Source organism: Thalassophryne amazonica, chromosome 1 (genome assembly GCF_902500255.1).
Source record: "Thalassophryne amazonica chromosome 1, fThaAma1.1, whole genome shotgun sequence".
In the NCBI taxonomy this organism is placed as follows: domain Eukaryota; kingdom Metazoa; phylum Chordata; class Actinopteri; order Batrachoidiformes; family Batrachoididae; genus Thalassophryne; species Thalassophryne amazonica.
The window spans coordinates 90742729-90766782 of record NC_047103.1 but is presented as its reverse complement, the minus strand read 5'-3'; the positions used below and the strand labels follow the sequence as shown (position 1 = coordinate 90766782).

Genomic DNA, 24054 nt, shown 5'->3' with positions numbered 1-24054 from the left:
ACTCATGGCGCGGCGCCACAGCAAAACACCTCCGTTGGAAGCCTTACAGGACAAGTTTGAACATGCCCAGCTGTTAAACAATTTCTCGGATACTCACTCAACTGAAAGCCATCGAAAGCCGCCTAAATCTTACGAATGGTTATCAACACGGAGGCGTTTTCATGTGGCGCTGTGCGATGAGCGGCTGCGTTCCGACATGCGAATCCGTCCGCACGTCTTTCATTACAAAATCTCCTTTAACAGTGGAATGTCCGGATAAACTGCTGATCCCGACCTCTTCTGAAACTTCTCTGTTCTCTCACGACGTCCTGGGTCAACAGAGGCTTAAATTTGGAAGTTTTCAGCTCGAAACAGGCTGACGACAGCGGCTCGGGGCGCGGAGCGCCATCCGGCTCCGTGGGCAGTCCTTAAAGCGACAGTAACCCTCCATAATCTCTCATCAGCCCTTAAAATTTTCACCGAAAACCGTCTGAATTTCTCAAATGGTGTCCACTTGGATCTGCCTCACAGTTTCTGAAAAAATTTGATAAAGCAAAGCACCAGTCTCTCAGCAAGTAGTCAGACAAAGGAATTCCGACGGGAGGGGTGGACCAGTGCTCACTCAAAGCCTGCCCACAGGCGAATGACGCAACCGACAGGTGTGAAAAAAACTCACGCATGCGCACGAGGGTTCAAGCTTGTCTGATGTAATCGCACGTGATTCAAATCCATATAGTTTTTGAAAAAAATAAAAAGGTCCGTTTCTTTTCTCACAGACCTCATACAAAGATCACTTACAACAATATAAAGATGCCCTTAATTCTTCCCGGTCTAATTACTACTCCAGTCTCATCCACTCTGGCTCCAACAACCCCAAATCTCTTTTCTCTACCATTAACACACTCCTTAAACCCAATAACAACAACAACATTTCATCCTTCACCACCATCAAATGTAATAGCTTTCAATTCTTTCAGTCCAAAATTGACTGCATTTACAGCTCCCTCAACCTTTCTTCTGTTCCCACTGTCCCCCCAGACCCTCCTCTCCTCAGTCCCAAACATCAGCTTTCAGATTTCAAACAAATCTCCCCTGTTCAGCTTGCAAAAATACTATCTGGCATTAAAACCCCTACTTGTTCCCTGGATCCCATCCCCTCTCCCCTCATCAAAACCTGTCTCCCCATAATTTCTCCACTGATCACAAAGATCATAAACTCCTCACTCTCCTCTGGTTCTGTTCCACAGTCTCTCATGCTGGCAGCTATCACTCCCATTCTCAAAAAACCTGGTCTTGACCCCGATAACTTCATTAATTTTCTGCCCATATCCAACCTCCCCTTTCTGTCTAAAATTCTAAAACGGGTCATTGCTGTCAGCTCCAAACCTACCTCAATTCCATCAGTCTATTTGAACCCTTCCAATCCGTCTTCCGTCCAAAACACAGTACTGAAACAGCTCTTCTCAAAGTCACCAATGATCTCCTCCTCTCCTCTGACTCCGGCCATCTCAACATTCTCATTCTCCTGGATCTCACCGCTGCCTTTGACACCATCAGCCACGCCATCCTTCTGTCTCGCCTCAAGACCTCCCTCAACATCACTGGCTCCGCCCTTTCCTGGCTTCAATCATACCTCACAAACCGGCAACAGTTCATCTACGTTAACCGTTGCTCTTCCTCCATAGCCCCCCTATCTCAAGGCGTTCCCCAAGGTCCTCTCCTCTTCATTCTCTACATTCCCCCTCTAGGAAGTATCATCCGTCATCATGGTCTCCACTTCCATTGTTGTTATTGTGTGGGCCGCCGAAGAGGAGGTACTGCTGGCCCACCACCAGATGGCGCCCTGCCATGCTGGCACCTTTGGGACTCTGGAGGGCGCACTGGCCCTTTTTGGTACTCCTGGAGGCGCACCTGGAGGCTGTCATCAGCTGTTGTTCATCATCATCATCACACACACCATAAAAGCCTGGGAAGGACACCACAACTCTGCCGAGTTATCAGCTTACCCGACAGGTAAACTTGCTCAGCCGTTTTGTGCCGTTTGCACATTCATTGTTACTGAAATCTTTGCAGTCGTAACCTTTAGTATACTTGCAGCTTGGAGCTGGGTTTGTGGAGATTTGGAGGAGCTGGCGTTTCCACTCCTCACTTTCCTAATTCTAAGTATAACTATTGATACTGCATGTTCTCAGTTTTCCTGCTCTTTGGGAGTGGTGGATTTTTCCCTCAGGAGAGGAACTGTGTTTTTTGCTGACTGTTTGCTGGGTGTACCCACACCCACGTTTAACCTTTTTCTGTTACTGCCAGCAGTACCGGTCCGACAGCCTCGGGCGGTGGCCACCAGGAGAACCAGGACTTGGTGGTTTTGGGGTGCTGCAGACCTCCGGCTGGCGGTGGAACCTCGTGGGACCCGGCTCTTCTCTGGATAGGCGTCTCCTACCCTCAGGCCTGCCCACGTGTCACTTTGTGTTTGATTGGACTCAGCATAATATGGTTCTGTGCTTCACCTTGCATAATAAATTGTTATTTATTGGATATTCTATTGACCGTTCATTTTACGCCCCCCCCTAACGTGGGTCCGTTTCATTCACTTTCCTAACAGTTATGCTGATGACATACAGCTTTACATTTCCACCACATCCATAAACCCTAACATTCACTCCACCCTCACCCACTGCCTGTCTGACATAAAAACCTGGATGCAACACAATTTCTTGAAATTAAACACTGACAAAACAGACATCATCATCGGCCCTAAAGACATCACAAAATCAACCAATTTTTCACTCTATTTTGACAACACTACGCTCAACCCATCCCCCCTTGTCCGTAATCTTGGAATTCTTCTCAACCCGACCCTCTCATTTGATCCACACATTAAACAAATAATCCGGATTGCATTTTTCCATCTGAAAAATATCGCACGTCTCCGTTCATCCCTCACTTTCTCCGCTGCTGAAACCCTCATACATGCTTTTATCACATCCAGAATCGACTATTGCAATAGCATCCTCTATGGTTCACCTTCTAAAATACTCAACAAACTACAGTATATACAAAACTCTGCTGCTCGTCTCCTCACCCACACCCGCACTCGAGAACACATCACCCCGTCCTACAAAACCTCCATTGGCTCCCCATCACTCAACGCATCCACTTCAAAATCCTCCTGATCACTTTCAAAGCCCTCCATAACCTGGCCCCTACATACCTCACTGACCTCCTCCACTGCCACACTCCATCACGCTCTCTCCGCTCCTCCGACACAAACCTTTTGTCCTTTCCCTGTAGGACCAGGCTCCGAACCTGGGGAGACAAAGCCTTCTTCACTGCCGCCCCTACCCTCTGGAACTCTCTGCCCCAACCTCTCTGTGCTTGCCCCGACCTCCCCTCCTTCAAGAAAGAACTCAAAACCCACCTGTTTAAGCTAGCTTTTAATGTATAGCCCTGATTTTTAATGTGTTTTCTCTTATTGTTTTTATCTTTTTTCTCTTGGTTGTAAAGCGTCTTTGAGTGTCTAGAAAAGCGCTATACAAATAAAATGTATTATTATTATTTATTATTAAGCTAATATGAGCCAATTTTGTGCGCAATCCATACGCAAATCTTCCTAAATGCCAGTGGGACAGGGCCCTAAATCAGTGAAATCACCTGGCGAAGTGGGTGGTTGCAAAGAAAACCTGCACCCTCTACAGAGGTCCTTTAGAGAAGACTTTTATCAAGTTTGGCATTCAGTGTACATAATAATGGGTAAGCTCAAATCAGTGCAGAAATTTGTCCAAACTGATTATAACTCCAAAGTCCACTATGGCAGATTAAGACTTTGGCATACATTATAGCACCTCCACTGCACGAGGCTTGATTGGGGATGCCGTGGGAGAGGAAAACAGAGCTGAAGTGAGAGGCATGGACTTGCAGGGGTAAGTGACACAGACTGAATGAAAGGAAGCAGTAAAAATGTGATGCATAATTGCGATGCAAAAAAAATCTGCCCTAGTTCTTTATTCCAATTATAGCATCTCGTCATTGTGTCATTATACCTGAAAACACCAAGAACAAGCATAACCAAACTTGTCAAATTAAATGGACACGGAAGAGTCAATCCAAAGGTACAGCACTGATATAGTATAATCTTACCCGCTGTCAGAAGTCAGTGACTCTCCCAAGGAGTGTGTGTCAGTCTGGATTCGACCCTCGCTCTCCCTGCTGGACTGGCTCCTATCCCTGCATTCACTGTTGTTGTTGGGAGAACTGCCACTGTATGCCTGTGGCTCAGCAATTCTGCTACTGCTCCCATATGAGAACCCAGACCCTCTTTCATTGCCGTTCACGGACCTGGACCCGGGCCGGTTCTCCAGGACTTCAATGTGTTTGATGTAGGATGGTGGTAAGGATGAGGGTGCCTGCTGGGATGAAGACGTGGGAACTGGGGTAGAGGGAGAGGAGGCACTATGCTTTGGCACCTTGTACCCATGGGAGATGAGGAGGTCCTCCACGCTGTACATGGTCACATTTGTTTACGCTGGTGTGTTTCTTCTTTCTATTATTTCATAGAGACAGGGTGTTATGGCAGAGCCTCTACTTCTTCACTCTGTGCAACAGCAAGATCACCAAGGCAGCTGCATGTTCGAGGTCATCACTGGGAATAAAGAAAGATGGGAATGACATGAAGAGAAAGACAGAAACATGGGGGAATAAAAAGCAGTAACAACCCCAATTCCAATGAAGTTGGGACATTGTGTGAAATGCTGAAAGGTACATCCAGGTTTTGGAGCAACACAGGCTGCCATCCAAGCAAAGTCTTTTTCAGGGACGTACCTGCTTATTTCAGCATGACAATGCCAAGACACATTCTGCACGTGTTACAACAGCGTGGCTTCATAGTAAAAGAGTGCGGGTACTGGAATGGCCTGCCTGCAGTCCAGACCTGTTGCCCAGTGAAAATGTGTGGCGTATTATGAAGCGCAAAATATGACAACGGAGACCCCGGACTGTTGAACAACTGAAGTCGTACATCAAGCAAGAATGGGAAAGAATTCCACCTAAAAAGCTTCAACAATTAGTGTCCTCAGTTCCCAAATGCTTTTGAGGGTTGTTAGAAGGAAAGGTGATGTAACACAGTGGTAAACATACCACTGTCCCAGCTTTTTTTGAAACGTTGCAGGCATCCATTTCAAAGTGAGCAAATATTTGCACAAAAACAATAAAGTTTATCAGTTTGAACATTAAATATCTTGTATTTGTGGTGTATTCAATTGAATATAGGTTGAAGAGGATTTGCAAATCATTGTATTCTGTTTTTATTTACATTTTACACAACGTCCCAACTTCATTGGAAGTGGGGTTGTACATTTGTGCAGTTTTGTTCAAAGGTTCCATCTTGATTATAAGGGTAATTAAAATAACCACACCCCCAACACTCTTCTCCAATCTGCCTAAACATCCACGTTTCTATTTCACTCAGGGAACACCAGTACCAAATCCATCCTTGTCCAGATTTACAAACTTTCAAATATAATCAACAATAGAGGACTTAACAGTATTCCCTGAAAACTCCCTTCTGTCTGATCATTTTTTAATAACATTTACATTTACCCTGATGGACTACCCTGCAGTGGGGAATAAGTTTCATTACACTAGAAGTCTTTCAGAAAGCGCTGTAACTAGGTTTAAGGATATGATTCCTTCTTTATGTTCTCTAATGTCATATACCAACACAGAGCAGAGTAGCTACCTAAACTCTGTAAGGGAGCTAGAGTATCTCGTCAATAGTTTTACATCCTCATTGAAGACAGCTTTGGATGCTGTAGCTCCTCTGGAAAAGAGAGCTTTAAATCAGAAGTGTCTGACTCCGTGGTATAACTCACAAACTCGTAGCTTAAAGCAGATAACCCGTAAGTTGGAGAGGAAATGGCGTCTCACTAATTTAGAAGATCTTCACTTAGCCTGGAAAAAGAGTTTGTTGCTCTATAAGAAAGCCCTCCGTGAAGCTAGGACATCTTTCTACTCATCACTAATTGAAGAAAATAAGAACAACCCCAGGTTTCTTTTCAGCACTGTAGCCAGGCTGACAAAGAGTCAGAGCTCTATTGAGCTGAGTATTCCATTAACTTTAACTAGTGATGACTTCATGACTTTCTTTGCTAACAAAATTTTGACTATTAGAGAAAAAATTACTCATAACCATCCCAAAGATGTATCGTTATCTTTGGCTGCTTTCAGTGATGCCGGTATTTGGTTAGACTCTTTCTCTCCGATTGTTCTGTCTGAGTTATTTTCATTAGTTACTTCATCCAAACCATCAACATGCTTATTAGACCCCATTCCTGCCAGGCTGCTCAAGGAAGTCCTACCATTATTTAATGCTTCAATCTTAAATATGATCAATCTATCTTTGTTAGTTGGTTATGTACCACAGGCCTTTAAGGTGGCAGTAATTAAACCATTACTTAAAAAGCCATCACTTGACCCAGCTATCTTAGCTAATTATAGGCCAATCTCCAACCTTCCTTTTCTCTCAAAGATTCTTGAGAGGGTAGTTGTAAAACAGCTAACTGATCACCTGCAGAGGAATGGTCTATTTGAAGAGTTTCAGTCAGGTTTTAGAATTCATCATAGTACAGAAACAGCATTAGTGAAGGTTACAAATGATCTTCTTATGGCTTCGGACAGTGGACTTATCTCTGTGCTTGTTCTGTTGGACCTCAGTGCTGCTTTTGATACGGTTGTCCATAAAATTTTATTACAGAGATTAGAGCATGTCATAGGTATTAAAGGCACTGCGCTGCGGTGGTTTGAATCATATTTGTCTAATAGATTACAGTTTGTTCATGTAAATGGGGAATCTTCTTCACAGACTAAAGTTAATTATGGAGTTCCACAAGGTTCTGTGCTAGGACCAATTTTATTCACTTTATACATGCTTCCCTTGGGCAGTATTATTAGACGGTATTGCTTAAATTTTCATTGTTACGCAGATGATACCCAGCTTTATCTATCCATGAAGCCAGAGGATGCACACCAATTAGCTAAACTGCAGGATTGTCTTACAGACATAAAGACATGGATGACCTCTAATTTCCTGCTTTTAAACTCAGATAAAACTGAAGTTATTGTACTTGGCCCCACAAATCTTAGAAGCATGGTGTCTAACCAGATCGTTACTCTGGATGGCATTTCCCTGATCTCTAGTAATACTGTGAGAAATCTTGGAGTTATTTTTGATCAGGATATGTCATTCAAAGCGCATATTAAACAAATATGTAGGACTGCCTTTTTGCATTTACGCAATATCTCTAAAATCAGAAAGGTCTTGTCTCAGAGTGATGCTGAAAAACTAATTCATGCATTTATTTCCTCTAGGCTGGACTATTGTAATTCATTATTATCAGGTTGTCCTAAAAGTTCCCTAAAAAGCCTTCAGTTGGTTCAGAATGCTGCAGCTAGAGTACTGACGGGGACTAGCAGGAGAGAGCATATCTCACCCGTGTTGGCCTCTCTTCATTGGCTTCCTGTTAATTCTAGAATAGAATTTAAAATTCTTCTTCTTACTTATAAGGTTTTGAATAATCAGGTCCCATCCTATCTTAGGGACCTCGTAGTACAATATTACCCCATTAGAGCGCTTCGCTCTCAGACTGCGGGCTTACTTGTAGTTCCTAGGGTTTGTAAGAGTAGAATGGGAGGCAGAGCCTTTAGCTTTCAGGCTCCTCTCCTGTGGAATCAGCTCCCAATTCAGATCAGGGAGACAGATACCCTCTCTACTTTTAAGATTAGGCTTAAAACTTTCCTTTTCGCTAAGGCTTATAGTTAGGGCTGGATCGGGTGACCCTGGACCATCCCTTGGTTATGTTGCTTTAGACGTAGACTGTGGGGGGGTTCCCATGATGCACTGTTTCTTTCTTTTTTTGCTCCGTATGCATCACTCTGCATTTAATCATTAGTGATCGATCTTTGCCCCCCTTCTCGGCATGTCTTTTTCCTGGTTCTTTCCCTCAGCCCCAACCAGTCTCAGCAGAAGACTGCCCCTCCCTGAGCCTGGTTCTGCTGGAGGTTTCTTCCTGTTAAAAGGGAGTTTTTCCTTCCCACTGTGGCCAAGTGCTTGCTCATAGGGGGTCGTTTTGACCGTTGGGGTTTTTCATGGTTATTGTATGGCCTTGCCTTGCAATATGGAGCGCCTTGGGGCAACTGTTTGTTGTGATCTGGCGCTATATAAGAAAAAAGTTGATTGATTGATTGATTGAATACTAATATGATGGTCATCAGCTGTGACAATAGTTTCAGGGGGGAAAAAAAAACAAATGTCTCAGTGTACAGTCCCTGCGAGCTAAGACAACTAAAACCTACACAATGATATGATGTAATACTGCTGTATCATGGACGCATCATTGTACTGCAGAAAAACTGCACAATAACAACCTATACATTATGGTGTTTGCTCCCATGGTCTGCTCCATGCACCGAAAGAGGAACACAGGAGCTGAGCAGCAGGCTGTGGTGCCAACGGTGGTCGACACAAAGCTCCAAAACACTCGCAACACTACTGTGTGTGAACAAGATACAATTTGTTTCCATTTAGTTAGTTAGGTTAGTTCACTCAGTAGCACTGAGTAACAGATATTACTGTGGTGTGTTTAGGTGCATACTAGCAGAGAAATACATTTATTGACCAGAGATTTTGTTTGCTATTAGTCTTCCATGCATGCATATGTCAGAATGAATGTCTTGGCTACATGTACTGCTAAAATAATTTAATCCTAATCTTGTGTGCGCAAATTATGTGTTGCTGCACATACAATAACATTTTAAGTGGCATACATTTTTCCTATCAATAACCACTCCAGAGCTCAGCGGGCATGGACACGTTCACATCACATCTTGGAAGTCAGATCCTTTCAAGGCATGCAATTTTGTGCTTTCTTTTGGCTGCTCTCTCTTGGGGTTTCAACAACAGAGACATGCATCTCATCTTCATGAATCCTTTGTACATCTTCATGAATCCTTTGTAGAGGCCTGATCGATTTTGGCAATGGTTAGTGTGTCAACTCTAACGTGTATGCATACTGATGCACCTCTATGTACCTCTTTGCCTGTAATAACATGTATTTAATACTATTCAATACATGTTATGATGTAAAACATGCAATATAGCAGAGACATTTTGAACATGCTTGAACTGTTCTGATGCGGTTTCATCTCAGAAACACAGTATGATCCAATTGCAGTTACCCCATAGACACTGCAATACATCATGTGTTTCTCTATGGTCCTGCGGAAATGAGGATTTGTACTGTATCATTATCTTTAACTGTTAAAAGCAAGCCAGGGTTACTGTATCACATCAATGAAGCACCAAACATTGTATTCCTGCCTGCAGCATTTTCAGAGAAACGTCAATGGATGAAAACATGAACATTTCCAAATCAGTGACTATTTCTTAGACTTCATTTACATCAATCATTCAGAAATACAAACAGTGTGGTACTTTATAGTAAATCTGTGTCAGGTAGGCAGTTCTCAAAAACTAAATGTCCATGCTGGAAAGAGACAAGTGAGGGAAGCCACCAATACACACCTCTGGAAGAACGTTTGGCTTCTGTGAGTGGAGAAACTGGGAATAGTGCAACATTTTTATTTTCATCTTCATTTTACATATAGTCCCAACTTTTTCTGATTTGTGTTTGTTTCATTCCATGTTGCATTTCTGAAATTACAGAACTGCTATAAAGAAAAGTGTTAACATTTTATTGTGTTTTAAAACTTTGTGGAGCAAATGCAAACACCAAACTCATAAAGAAGGAAGAAAATACACAGACATGTGCAGGAAAACTTTGATATAAACTGAACAGAACAATGCAGGCTGATTTGGATTCCCCTATTTTTTGCATAAATAAATCACAATAAAATAAGAGGTAACACTTTGAAATGAATAAAACATATAGCTGCAGCTTATAATAACTTTGAAAAATAATAAAAATCAGCAGCTTGAATTTTTATTCTGACTCCAGTTCATTTAGTGTGATGAAGTCATTTTTAAAAGTAATTTTTCTTTCTGCTCATCAGTCACGTTTTGTGCTAGAACACTACATTAAGCTTAAGATTGAATATATACATAGCTTTGGAAAATACCAGCTGTTAGAGTTCAGAGTTCTCACCTGCTTTTTGTGATCTGTGCCTCTGAACATCAGCTTCTCCACATAAGAATTTTATTTTTAACCCGGGTATGCGTAATTTTGCTCAGTTCATTTACAGTAGTGTTCAGAATAATAGTAGTGCTATGTGACTAAAAAGATTAATCCAGATTTTGAGTATATTTCTTATTGTTAGATGGGAAACAAGGTACCAGTAGATTCAGTAGATTCTCACAAATCCAACAAGACCAAGCATTCATGATATGTACACTCTTAAGGCTATGAAATTGGTCTATTAGTAAAAAAGTAGAAAAGGGGGTGTTCACAATAATAGTAGCATCTGACGCTACAAACTCAAAACTATTATGTTCAAACTGCAATCCTGTGAATCACTAAACTAGTATTTAGTTGTATAACCACAGTTTTTCATGATTTCTTCACATCTGCGGGGCATTAATTTTGTTGGTTTGGAACCAAGATTTTGCTTGTTTACTAGTGTGCTTGGGGTCATTGTCTTGATGAAACACCCATTTCAAGGGCATGTCCTCTTCAGCATAAGGCAACATGACCTCTTCAAGTATTTTGACATATCCAAACTGATCCATGATACCTGGTATGCGATATATAGGCCCAACACCATAGTAGCAGAAACATGCCCATATCATGATGCTTGCACCACCATGCTTCACTGTCTTCACTGTGAACTGTGGCTTGAATTCAGAGTTTGGGGGTCGTCTCACAAACTGTCTGTGGCCCTTGGACCCAAAAAGAACAGTTTTCCTCTCATCAGTCCACAAAATATTCCTCCATTTCTCTTTAGGCCAGTTGATGTGTTCTTTGGCAAATTGTAACCTCTTCTGCACATGTCTTTTATTTAACAGAGGGACTTTGTGGGGGATTCTTGCAAATAAATTAGCTTCACACAGGTGTCTTCAAACTGTCACAGCATTAACAGGTAACTACAGACCGTCTTTAATCATCCTGGAGCTGATCAATGGGTGAGCCTTTGCCATTCTGGTTATTCTTCTATCCATTTTGATGGTTGTTTTCCGTTTTCTTCCACGCATCTCTGTTTTTTTTTTTTGTCCATTTGAAAGCATTGGAGATCATTGTAGATGAACAGCCTATAATTTTTTGCACCTGCATATAAGTTTTCCCCTCTCCAATCAACTTTTTAATCAAACTACGCTGTTATTCTGAACAATGTCTTGAACATCCCATTTTCCTCAGGCTTTCAAAGAGAAAAGTATGTTCAACAGGTGCTGGCTTCATCCTTGAATAGGGGACACCTGATTCACACCTGTTTGTTCCACAAAACTGACGAACTCACTGACTGAATGCCACACTACTATTATTGTGAACACCCCCTTTTCTACTTTTTTTTTAACTAATAGCCCAATTTCATAGCCTTAAGAGTGTGCATATCATGAATGCTTGGTCTTGTTGGATTTGTGAGAATCTACTGAATCTACTGGTACCTTGTTTCCCACGTAACAATAAGAAATATACTCAAAACCTGGATTAATCTTTTTAGTCACATAGCACTACTATTATTCTGAACACTACTGTATATATTCTTATTTTTTAAGGATGTTTTAAGGATATTTGACCGTTTATTTCATCTCATGATCTCATAAATTCAGTATACGACATGCACATGGTGTGAACAGGTTGATGCCATCAGAACCGCGTGGGTAGAGAAAGTGGAAAGAGAAGTAAAGGCAGCTCCACGGTTTGGTTTTGTTGTGTGTGTGTTTTTTTTTACATGTTCTCTCGGGTTAAAATCCTCTCTCTCTTCTCCGCACTCGCTGTCTCAAGCACACTGATGGTTCCTTCGCACACACACACACACACACACACACACACACACACACACACACACACACACACACACACACACACACACACACACCGACAGCTCTGTTGATAAAAACTGCACATTTTAAATGGCTTTGAACAAGACGGCCACTGTTTTAATCGGCCGTCTTTCCCAAATCTGAACGTCCAAATGATGGCAGGACGGCTTGCTGCCTAAAACTATGAATTGAGAGAAAAACAAAGACTTAAATAAAATAAACGACTAGTTGACTACTAAATTAGTTGTCGACGGTTCCAATAGTCGACGTAGTCGTGACTAGTCGACTAGTAGTGGCAGCCCTAATGGGTAGAAACAAAAACTAGGGACGTTCCGATCAGGTTTTTTTGGCCCTGATCCCATTCCGAGTCATCTGATTTTGAGTATCTGCCGATACCGAGTCCAGATCCGATACTTTAAAAAACTGAATGAACAATGAACAAATGCTAAATATATAATATTTTCATTTTAATCACCTTATTTTATTATTTATCACTTAAACAGTGCACTTCTCCTTGAGGCAGCTTGAACAATCAAATAATAATCTACCAGACTTAATAAATGTACAAATTTCCATGTTATTTTATTTGTCTAAAAATAAATTTCCAAGGTTCCTTATGTTAAACAAGAAATGATCTAATCTGAAATAACAGGTGGTTTTAATTTACAGATGAAAGGTTTCTAAAGAACCATTTATTGATTTAGCTATTTTAATTACAAGTGTTCCAAACTTTTTTAAACAGTAATAAGAAATTTTGAGGTAACAAACAACAAGAAAAAAAACATTTCCAAGGATTTTTCTTCAGAAAACTGCTCTATAAATGAGCAGTCTTGTGATATGTTTCTGTTTTGTACAGATCAGTGGTTTCTGCACTGATCTGTTTTGTAGAGATCAGTGGTTTCTGCCACTAGTCTTCCGTGTTTTGGCCCGATTCCTATTGGACAGTGCGAAGCTACGTCACAGCTCAGAGCATTGAAAGTTGGATTGGGTTGAACTTATGTTTTATCTTTTGTTCAAAAAAAAAAAAAAAAAAAGATTGGGTTGAACTTTGACCGCGTCAGCCTGCTGACAAGCGGCAATGCGCGCTCCCGTCAGAAGCGTCGCTTTAGCTCAGCTTTTGACGCGACGCTTCTGACTCCTCTAAAAAGCAATGCGTCTCATTGAAAATAATGCTTTTTAGACCGATTCTTGACACCTCTGATGCTTCCGACGCGTGAAAGGCCCATTAATCTGCAATAATGAGCTTGAAATAGCACTGATCAAAATAATGAGGATAAAATCTATATCGGATTCCTGATCGGGATGCAACGTCCGATGTTGATCAAGTCTGAAACCACATAGTCAGGCCAGATTTCTGATCACGTGATCGGATCGGGACATCCCTAACAAAAACCTTTTTGAAAAGCTCAAAGGGATCGACTCTGGCTCATCCACAGGTCATAACAGAGTGGGAAGATGACATGAAAAAGTGGCCCTCGATTATTTTTAACTACTTTGTGTTGTCACTCGGTGCAGACGGTTTGGCTATGAGGAACTACGAGCTTCACACCGCACAGCACCGCTGAAGCTCATATAAAAGCACAATCAAGTTAAAATATTATGTGCCAAGTAGTATCACCATAATGACAAGATTATGTAACATTAATATACGTATGGTGATATTTCATGCAGTGTTTGGTTGTATCAAACACCAGAAAATTAGTAAATAAGATAGCAGCTAACGCTACAAACACAGCTGACACGTTTATCTCACTAGCATCTGCCGTGCCATTTCTCTGGATGCAGTGGTGTGGGTATTTTCAAATTCAGCGCCTTTAGCGAGCACCGGAGATCCTCGTCTTTCAATAGAGGAGGGAACAAGTTAAATGCGCCTCCACAGCACTCAGATCTCTGCTTTCCATGTTCAAAACATCTGAAAGCAATAGTTTCCTCTTTTTCTAGTTATTGTGGCACCCATGAACTGAACAATTAATGCTGCCCATGTTCGGGCACTTGTAGCGTACTGTGTTCCCACCTAGATAATCATTAGAAGCAGTGACAAACCGGAAGTTGTTTGACAAAATAGAGCCGCCCACCCTGACTTCCTGAATAAGGTGAATAGGCCCACATACGAGGTCTGTTAGAAAAGTATACGACCTTTTTATTTTATTCAAAAACTATATGGATTTGAATCACGTGTGATTGCATCAGCCAAGCTTGAACCTTCGTGCGCATGCGTGAGTTTTTTCACGCCTGTCAGTTGCGTCATTCACCTGTGAGCAAGCTTTGTGTGAGCAGTGGTCCACCCCTCTCGTTGGATTTTTATTGCGAATAAATGTCTGAACGATTTGGAGCTTTGCTGCATCAATTTTTTCCAGAAACTGTGAGAGACCTCCAGGTAGTAACCATTTGGAAAATTCAAATGGCTTCATCACGGCGTTGCTTTGTGCCATGCGGCTCCATCCCGATGCGCGTAATTCCTCCGCTCCTCTTTCCATGACAAAAACTCCAGTAACAGTGGAATGTGCCGTTAATTTCCAAACTGGACACTGTGTTTTATCCGGGACGTCCTCTGACGAGCACAGGAATTGCAGGACATCAGCACTTTTTCGGCACATTGAGACAGACGTGCGGAGGAATTCTGCGCGTCGCGGTGGAGCCGCATGGCGCAAAGCAACGCCGTGATGAAGCCTCACAGGACATGTTCTGGCATGTCCAGGCTCATCCACAATTTCTTGGTTAGTCACACGACTGAAAACCCACTGACAGCCGTCTGAAAGCCATCTCAAAGCCGTCCTGTGAGACCAACACGGAGGTGGTTTTGTGCCGTGCCATGAGCGGCTCCGTGGTGCATCTGTCCGTTTTTCTTTCCATGAAAAAAACTCCTGTAACAGTGGAATGTGCTGAAAAAGTACTGATGTCCACGTCTCCTGCCATTTTTGTGTAAGTCAGACGACTTCCCGGATGAACAAAGCCTTCACGTTGGAAATGATCTGGTTGTTTCAGCGGGGTTTGAGCCTGTCGATCAGCGCTCGGAGCACGGCGCGCTCTCAGCAGCTGTGGGCGGTCTTTAAACCGGCTGGAGCACTCCTTAATCTGTGTAATCCCCATAAAATCGTCCCTGAAAGCCATTTGAATATTCCGAATGGTTACCACCTGGAGGTCTCTCACAGTTTCTGGAAAAAAGTGAAGTAGCAAAGCTCCAAATCGTTCAGACATTTATTCGCAATAACAATCCGACGAGAGGGGTGGACCACTGCTCACACAAAGCCTGCTCACAGGCGAATGACGCAACCGACAGGCGTGAAAAAACTCACGCATGCGTGCGCATGAAGGTTCAAGCTTGGCTGATGCAATCACGTGATTCAAATCCATATGGTTTTTGAAAAAAATAAAAAGGTCGGATACTTTTCTAACAGACCTCGTAAATCTGTCTGTGACCAGAATTAAACAGCACTGATTCAATGAGCTCCATTCTTTTTTTATAGGCTTCAATAAAGTTAATGCAATCATTGAATTTGACATGGAGGAATTGAGAGGATGAAAGAAAGTAATCTACTTCAAAGATAAATAAAAACGTTATTGCTTATTATTCATTTACATTCATTTGAAGTGGTTAACAATGGATGTGACGATGCATTCCCCAAAGCAAATGTCAGTAAGTGATGGGAAAGACGAGACTAAAATAAGAATGTAAAGCATCACCAAATCACTGAACAATTGCATGGAAAAGTACACCAAGGGACAGAGATGTACAGTGCATCCAGAAAATAATCACAGAACTTCACTTTTTCCACATATTGATGTCAGCCTTATTCCAAAAATGGAGTAAATTCATTTTCCCTCAAAATTCTACTCACAACACCCCATAACGAAATTGAAAAAAGTTTTTTTTTTTTTTTTTTTTTTTTTTTTTTGCAAATCTGTTAAAAATAAAAATACTTACAATACAATACAATACTTTGTTGATGCAGCTTTGGCAGCAATTACAGCCTTGTCTTCTTGAATATGATGCCACAAGCTTGGCACGTCCTTCTCTGGACAGTGGCAGTTTTGTCCATTCCTCTTTGTAGCACCTCTCAAGGTCCATCGGGTTGGATGGGGAGCGTCGGTGCACAGCCATTTTCAGATCTCTCCAGAGATGTTCAATCAGACTCAGGTCTGGGCTCTGGCTGGGCCACTCAAGGACATTCACAGAGTTGTCATGAAGCCACTCCTTTGATATCTTGGCTGTGTGCTTAGAGTCACTGTCCTATTGAAAAATGAACAGTCACCCAGTCTGAGGTCAAGTGTGCTCTGGAGCAGGTTTTCATCAAGGATGTCTCCGTATGTTGCTGCATTCATTTTTCCCCTCAATCCTGACTAGTCTCCCAGTTCCTGCCACTGAAAAACATCCCCACAGCATGATGCTGCCACCATAGGTGATGCCTAGTTTCCTCCAAACATGACCACAGGCACTCATGCGAAAAGAGTTCAATCTTTGTTTCATCAGACCAGAGAATTTTGTTTCTCACGGTCTGAGAGTCCTTCAGGAAGTGCGTTTGGGCAAACTCCAGGTGGACTGCCACATGCCTCTTACTAAGGAGTGGTTTCTGTCTGGTTACCCCATCATACAGGCCTGATTGGTGGATTGCTGTAGAGATGGTTATCCTTCTGGAAGGTTCTTCTCTCTCCACAGAGGAATGCTGGAGCTCTGACACAGTGACCACTGGTTTCTTGATCAGCTCCCTGACTAAGGCCCTTCTCCACCGATCGCTCAGTTTAGACAGGTAGCCAGTTCTAGGAAGAGTCCTGGTGGATCCAAACTTCTTCCATTTACAGATGATGGAGGCCACTGTGCTCATTGGGACCTTCAAAGCAGCAGGAATGTTTCTGTACCCTTCCCCAGATTTGCACCTCGAGACAATCCTGTCTTGGAGGTCTACAGGCAATTCCTTTGACTTTATCCTTGGTTTGTGCTCTGACATGCACTGTCAACTGTGGGACCTTATATGTAATCAGGTGTGTGCTTTTCCAAATCATGTCCAATCAACTTAATTTACCTCAGGTGGACTCCAGTTAAGCTGTAGAAACATTTCAAGGATGATCAGTAGAAACAGGATGCACCTGAGCTCATTTTTGAGCTTCATGGCAAAGGCTGTGAATATGTATGTAGATGTGATTTCTTAGTTTTTTAAATTTTTAATAAATCTGCAAAAATTTCAAAAACTTCTTTCACACTGTCATTATGGGGTATTGTGAGTAGAATTTTTAGGAAAAAAATTATTTCATTTATTTTGAAATAAGGCTGTAACATAAGAAAATGTGGAAAAAGTGAAACACTATGAATACTTTCTGTATGTACTACAGACTGTAAACCTCTGAATGGATTGGTCTTATTGTGCGAGTACAGATGTCCTGAGCTGATTTGGAGGATCTGTATCTGGGTGGTGAGGGTATTATCCAAAACACAGAAAACAAATTCAGAAAACCTTTTCACCAAGTGTATGTAAATACAGACGTATGTAGAGCAGTTCAGTGGGTTTGTATATTTTATTCTGAATATGCTCACTAAAATTACAATTATCCTGTAGAATTACTCCTAATAATGTTGGACTATCATAGTGCTTTAGGAAGGATACATAGTATTGTTGCCTCTCTTCTGTATAAAGTATCCATCCATCCATCCATTTTCTTCCGCTTCATCCGGAGTCGGGTCGCGGGGGCAGCAGCTCAATCAAAGCCGCCCAGTCCTCCTGATCCACACACACCTCCCCCAGCTCCTCCGGGGGAACCCCAAGGCGTTCCCAAGCCAGCCGAGAGATGTAGTCCCTCCTGCGTGTCCTGGGTGCCCTGGGGCCTCCTCCCAATGGGACGCGCCCGGAACACCTCTCCAGCGAGGCGTCCAGGGGGCATCAGGAAAAGATGCCCGAGCCACCTCAACTGACTCCTTTCGATGTGGAGGAGCAGCGGCTCGACTCCGAACTCCTCCCGACTGACCGAGGTCCTCACCCTATCTCTAAGGGAGCGCCCAGCCACCCTGCGGAGGAAACTCATCTTGGCCGCTTGAACTCGCGATCTCATTCTTTGGTCATGAGCCAAATCTCATGACCATAGGTGAGGATCGGAACTTAGATCGATCGGTAAATCGAGAGCTTTGCCCCGCTACTCAGCTCTCTCTTCACCACGACGGTCCGATACAGCGACCGCATCACTGCAGATGCTGCACCGATCCGTCTATCGATCTCACGCTCCATCCGTCCCTCACTCGTGAACAAAAGTATAAAGTAAAACTTGCCTAAACTGTCATTGTATAAACCGGATACTCACACTCACCGGACAAAAGCAAAAGTCCCAATGCTTTTTTGTATGATTTTTCCAACCCGATCATGTTTTTTTTTTTTTTGGTGCTCCTGTCACGAAATGATTCAAATTTTTGTGACTTTTTTTTAACTCACTGTTACTAACCCTACCACTACCATCCCTAACCCTAACCTTAACCATAACCTAACACTACTCCTTTGCCCAACCCTAACCATAACCACCCGACCCCCGCTTCACTTTTAATTTCGTGCAGCCATCACGGCATGTATTACAATGAATTTGTGCTGCCGTGACGAAAATGTGGTGCTTTTCATGACAATATCACAAACCAATAGATTAATGTATATTTCGTGCTGCTGAACATGACATGCCGTGAGACCAGGTTGGAGTTTTCATGTAATAAACACTGTATAAGGGACAAAATGTCCCATGCCATCGCAAAATATTTCCATTAAAAACCCCTCACATGTACCGGACAGAACAGTCGGGATGTGCCCAGTTGGAACAGAGGTATGATATAAAGTTCAGCACTGACAATAGGGTTGGGATACCGGATCTGTATCAGATTCCGATACAGACGTAATTCACTTATCGGAAAATACCGATCCAACCCGTGACATTTTCTGATACCGGAAAAGAGCAACTGTGAATCCTATTGTTGTTTGTTCTCTGCTTGTTTACTGCTGAGTGGGATGGGGGAGGTTCTCGAAGCCAGGCTGTTTGAGAGAGCTCTCTTCTGCAGTGTTCTGGCTGCAGATAGCCGCAAATTTCTGCCTGACTGTCGGCTTCAAATTGTCTGTTCGTCGAGCATGGATTTTCCGAAAAATTAACTGAATTGTCCCTGAAAATGTGTGCTAAAAATTTAGCCACTTCACTGTTCCGAGGCTGTAAAACGCTATGAAAAGCCAGCTCAGCATGCAGCCGAGGAGGAGAAGCCCAACAGAGATTCTGTCCGCTGAAAGGGAAAAAAGTCTCCATTAAAATCCTGCGCATGAGCGTCAATGATATTTATTTTAGAGTTGAAACGCTTCATGTTTCTAAAAAGTTCAAAGTTTGCACAGCACTTAAACAGAGAGGAAGAAAAACAGAGAGAGATGGAGGGAGACAGAAAGTGAGTGAGAGAGAGAGAGAGAGAGCAAGCGAGAGACAGACAAGAGAGGGAGAGAGACAAGCAGAGAGAGAGAAAGGGAGAGAGACAGACAGATTGAAAGGGAGAGACAGAGAGACACACAGGCAGGGAGAGAGAGTGCTGTCTTTTCTCTTTAAGTCTATAAAAATAAGGCTATAAAAGTCTATAAAAAATAAAAGCACTTAATTCTTTCACCAAAACATCAAATCTAGGCTTTCATCTTAGATACACCTTCTGGCAAATTGTAGCTTTCCTTGATTAAAAACCTGGGGTTTATTTTTCAAACCATGCTCAGACCCGGCGCCTAAATGCAGCAGGCCTTTATTCAAGGCCGACAATTATTAACAAAATGCTGCTTGCTGCCTGCACTGTAATATGGTGTTAAATTTCACACATATCACTGGGTGTGGTGAACCAAAAACAACTGCTTTATATCAGAGCCCTCTTCGTGGCTGCAAACTCTCCCTGTAGCCCAACATGCACCTGTTTTAATGACGGAGATTGGTCACTTTTACATTTTCACCCCTTCCTCTCCCCTCATATTTCAAAAGTTTTTGCAGTGCGCACGCTGATTACATTTCAATCACGGACCAAATACATTTGGCAGAAAAGTCCGCAAATATGACCAACTTTACAACACGGAATCTAAAAACTACAAAGATGTTCAAATGACTTGCAATTCATGGAGGGAAATCACACGTACTGTAATGGTGGTTTGGAGGTAGATGATTGTATAAAGAAGTGAAGCTCGTTGAGGGACTGATCCAGAAAAAGCCACTGTTCCCTCCAACACAATGGAGAACTTTAAAAGGGTCATGCACACATCTATGTCATTGCATGGCCACAGAATTACTAATTATTAGTTGTAGAAGAACAAATCAGGCATTAGGATTTTAAGGTGCCAGTCCACAGCAGACTTAGGAAAAAAGAGTGACTCCACTAAATGTAATCTTTTTAATGCACATAATGCCCGGAACTTATTTAAGGCAGAGGTTTATTTTTTTCAAACAAAGTTTTGACTTAAATTGCCTGATAGGTGCCTGCCTCATTAAATGAGGCAGGCACCTATTCAGGATCAGGTGTTTAATCAATGAAATATGTAAGCCTAATTGGTGATCGGGATTCCCGGTAAATCGTTTGGTGCCTCCAGTCTGTAACTACTGTAATTCGTTACGTATATATAACAGATGTCCGTTTTATACACATAGCAGTTTTTTGTTCGTTTTATACATATAGATTATAACTGACAAAATTCGCTGGTCCACCTGAATCCATTATGTGCGAGTTTTACTGTAACTAGTTCTTTCCAACTGCTAGTGCTGTAAGGCATTTTATAATGATCCTTCATCCAATTGTTAAATAGTTCTAATACAGATGAAGACTAGTCAGGCAATTCTTTGGATACAATGACCACAATAGTACAATCACCTGCATACTTTGTAAGTGAACTATTATATCTATTTAATTTCAAGTCATTTAAAAATAAAGTGAGGGCCACTAACACTGCCCTTTGCTTACTAGCTTCCATTCACAGGTTGTCCCATTAAACACTACTCTTATTTGCTATTTTCTAAAAAACTTGAATACCAATTTATCACTGAGAGGGCCTTTCCTTAATTTATCAGCTAGTACATTGTGCTTCATATTGCCAAAAGCTTTAGTAAAATCCATAGTAACTAACCTAACCACTTGAATGTCTTTCTTATACTGAGGTATACATTCTCTGTTTCCATGGAGGTTTGCAATGTCATAATGCCATGTACAGGAATATGTTCTGCCTGACTTTCAAAATCATACTAGCCCATGCCTAATGCAAACCACTTCTTCAAACTCATTCCAGAGTAGTACACTATTGAGAAATCTGGCATATTTCATGTAATTTTAGCAGTGGACGTTGTAGCTTCTGTTACACCATCACAACAATCTCACTGATTCAGCAGGATGTCTCCTATGTATGTCACAGTTGACTAAAATGAGCCATTTCAGGGCAAAATTCTCCTTAAATCATAAGAAAGTGTATGTGCACAGTCCTAGAATTGTGGAATTTTGGGGCTGTTCAACAAGAAACCCCAACCATATGTACCCCAACTGTAAGTAATATAGACAAAAATAGACTTTATATAATATGGCCCCTTTAAACGAGCTTAGACTCAAAGTGCAACTCCATCCTCTTCCTTCTGCTCCTACTCCTTGTAACTGAACTCTCAGACAGCATACTGGGTGATTAACAGGATCTCAAAGCATGAAATTCCGCTGCCTTTGTGTCTGACTCTCTAATGTGATGATCTTTTTTTCATTTAAAACCTTAAACCGGTTAGTTTTGGAGGATGGGGACTTTGCCTTTACTCAGTTAATACTTTTTTCTTATTTTAATTCTTTCAATTTGTGTTCTCTGCAACCTGTCAAGGGCAGGGTAGTTCTATCAACAGCTATTTTGATAGTCAATTTTGTTTTGAGTCTTTTTTAAATACATCCAAATTCTGTGATTTCACCATCTTAAAGGTTAATATTTCTAGTTTACTTTGCCACTTTCTTTACTCAAATCTGTCAGTAAACAGAATATGTTTGGGTTGTGGACAAAACAAGACATTTGAAGGCATTTTTCTTGGGCTCTATAAAACACTGATGGATATTATTCAACATTTTCTATCATTTTCTGGACAAAACAACTAACTGAATAATTAATAGAGTTATTATTTTTTCTACTGTTTATGAAGATAATGGTTAGTTACAATCACAGTAAATAAAGCAAGACCAGAATTTTGCTTCTTTCAAAAGATTCAATTCACCAAAGAAATTTTTCAATTAACATGATTTCAGAAATTTTACTTGAACTATGCTACTGTTCAAAAGTTTGAAAACACTGGACTTTCCTTTAATTCTACCATTATGATATTTAAAAATAATAATAAAGGCCTTAGAGGGCTGAGACATACCTTGTACACTGTGCACACTGAGATAAAGTTTATAGTTTGGATTTATGAACACTTATTGTCAGTAGTTTATAGTCTGGATTTATGAACACTTATTGTCAGTAATACATGCAGTGAGGTCTGAGGGACCACTGATAGGTAAGATGTTTTTGTTTGAACAATATATGACTTCTTTGCGAGTTCATCATGAAGTCACTTATACCAACTGATCACAACTTTGTTACTAATTAATATAAGCTTTTACAAAATCTGTAGTTATATTGGTGGCAGAGAATTTACAGTAAACTTATTTTTCTGAGCTATATTTTGCTTAAACGAGACTTTGACCTTTGACCAATATATTCTAAAAGTTAACCATCTGGCGACACTAAGGGCCCCTTCACACATAACGCAATTTAAGCTGACGAGCGCACGAAGGAGGAATTGCATGCCATTTGTGAAAACTTGGAGCTGCCGACCAACGCCTCGTACACCTGTCGCTACAACTATTCGTGCACACCAGCAGCTGAAAGACAGAGTGCCCTGTGAGAGCCCATTCAATCCCTCTCATGGCAGGTGTTAGCCAAATTGCTTTTGACACACACGAACATCTAACACCACTCGCTTGACACTTAGAAAATGTGTGGCCGGAGGCTTCAGCAAGATGGCGGACGGTGCAGACGCTTAGTCAATAGCTCTCCGAAGTCGGCAAACTAGAATTCTACTAAATTTTAGAATTCATTTAAAACAGTTGGTAAAAACAGAAAATGAGTGGAACTGGATCCCGAAAAGGCCGTGGAAGACAAAAACATGCTACTGGAATCAATGCAAATGCTCATGAGGAGATGGAGGAAGAGGCAGGGGAGACTGATGCAGGCCATGCTAAGCTAATGCTACAATGGCTAACAAATCTCAGCAAGGAGATTAAGGATTTTCAAATTGCAATGGGAAGCGAACTCATCTCATTTAAAATGATGCTGCATTAATAATGCTTCAGATAAATAAAATTCAAAAACATACAACAAAGTTAAAATGGCCAGCATATGACAACAAATTTATGCCATCAAAATGAGATCAAAGCTACAAACACTGGATAAGCAAAGGAGTCACAGCTTGATGTGTTTTAGAGAATAATGGGAAGCTGGAGAGTTTCCAAACACTGACACAAAATATCAACTTGATAATCGTGATTTTTTCGTTATCTCCAAATGAGGGATTATAATAGAGAAATAAAGGTGGATCCCTCCATGAACGGAAGTGAAGTTGTTCAAATATTAGCTAAAGCTTATAAAGGTAGTAGTATTATGATAATCTCAGCGATATATAAATCCCTAGTAAACGCAGATAAACACACAACTCAAAAAGTAAAAGCAAAATGGGAAACAGAATTTGACATTGTGATCGTTGATAAGGATTGGCTAAAAATGTGTAAATTCCACCATACAGCTATGGGCTCCTGGACATGCAGGGAGTTTGCCTGGAAAAACCTGATACATTTTTTTGTTACACCTTTGATAAAAAGTAAACAGTTAAAAAGACACCAGACTTGTTGGAGGGAATGTAGGGCAGTAGATGTTGACCACTCACATATATTTTGGAAATGTCCTAAACTTTTAAACTTTTGGGAAACTGTCGTGTCCTGTGTCAAGTATTGGGATACACAATCCCATTGAAGCCTGAACTGTTATATCTGTGTAATTTCTATGATGACGCAATCCATAAATGTGATGAATATCTGATAAAGATAATGTTGATAGCAGCTAAAA

General features: G+C 41.5%; 1 protein-coding gene and 1 long non-coding RNA gene across 6 annotated transcripts in view; one reads left to right on the top strand and one right to left on the bottom strand.

Moving 5' to 3' along the window:
• The window catches only part of jcada (junctional cadherin 5 associated a), a 147036-nt gene that overhangs the window by 45263 nt on the left and 77719 nt on the right, over positions 1–24054 (bottom strand). For all 5 annotated transcript variants that reach the window (XM_034172471.1, XM_034172447.1, XM_034172479.1 and 2 more), the window contains exon 2: positions 4117–4618. In XM_034172471.1, coding sequence (XP_034028362.1) covers positions 4117–4484 — 368 coding nt within the window. In that variant the 5' untranslated portion in view covers positions 4485–4618. The remainder of the gene's footprint in view (positions 1–4116; positions 4619–24054) is intronic.
• Positions 1–24054, top strand: part of LOC117512516 — a 528597-nt gene that overhangs the window by 476875 nt on the left and 27668 nt on the right. The window lies entirely within an intron of this gene.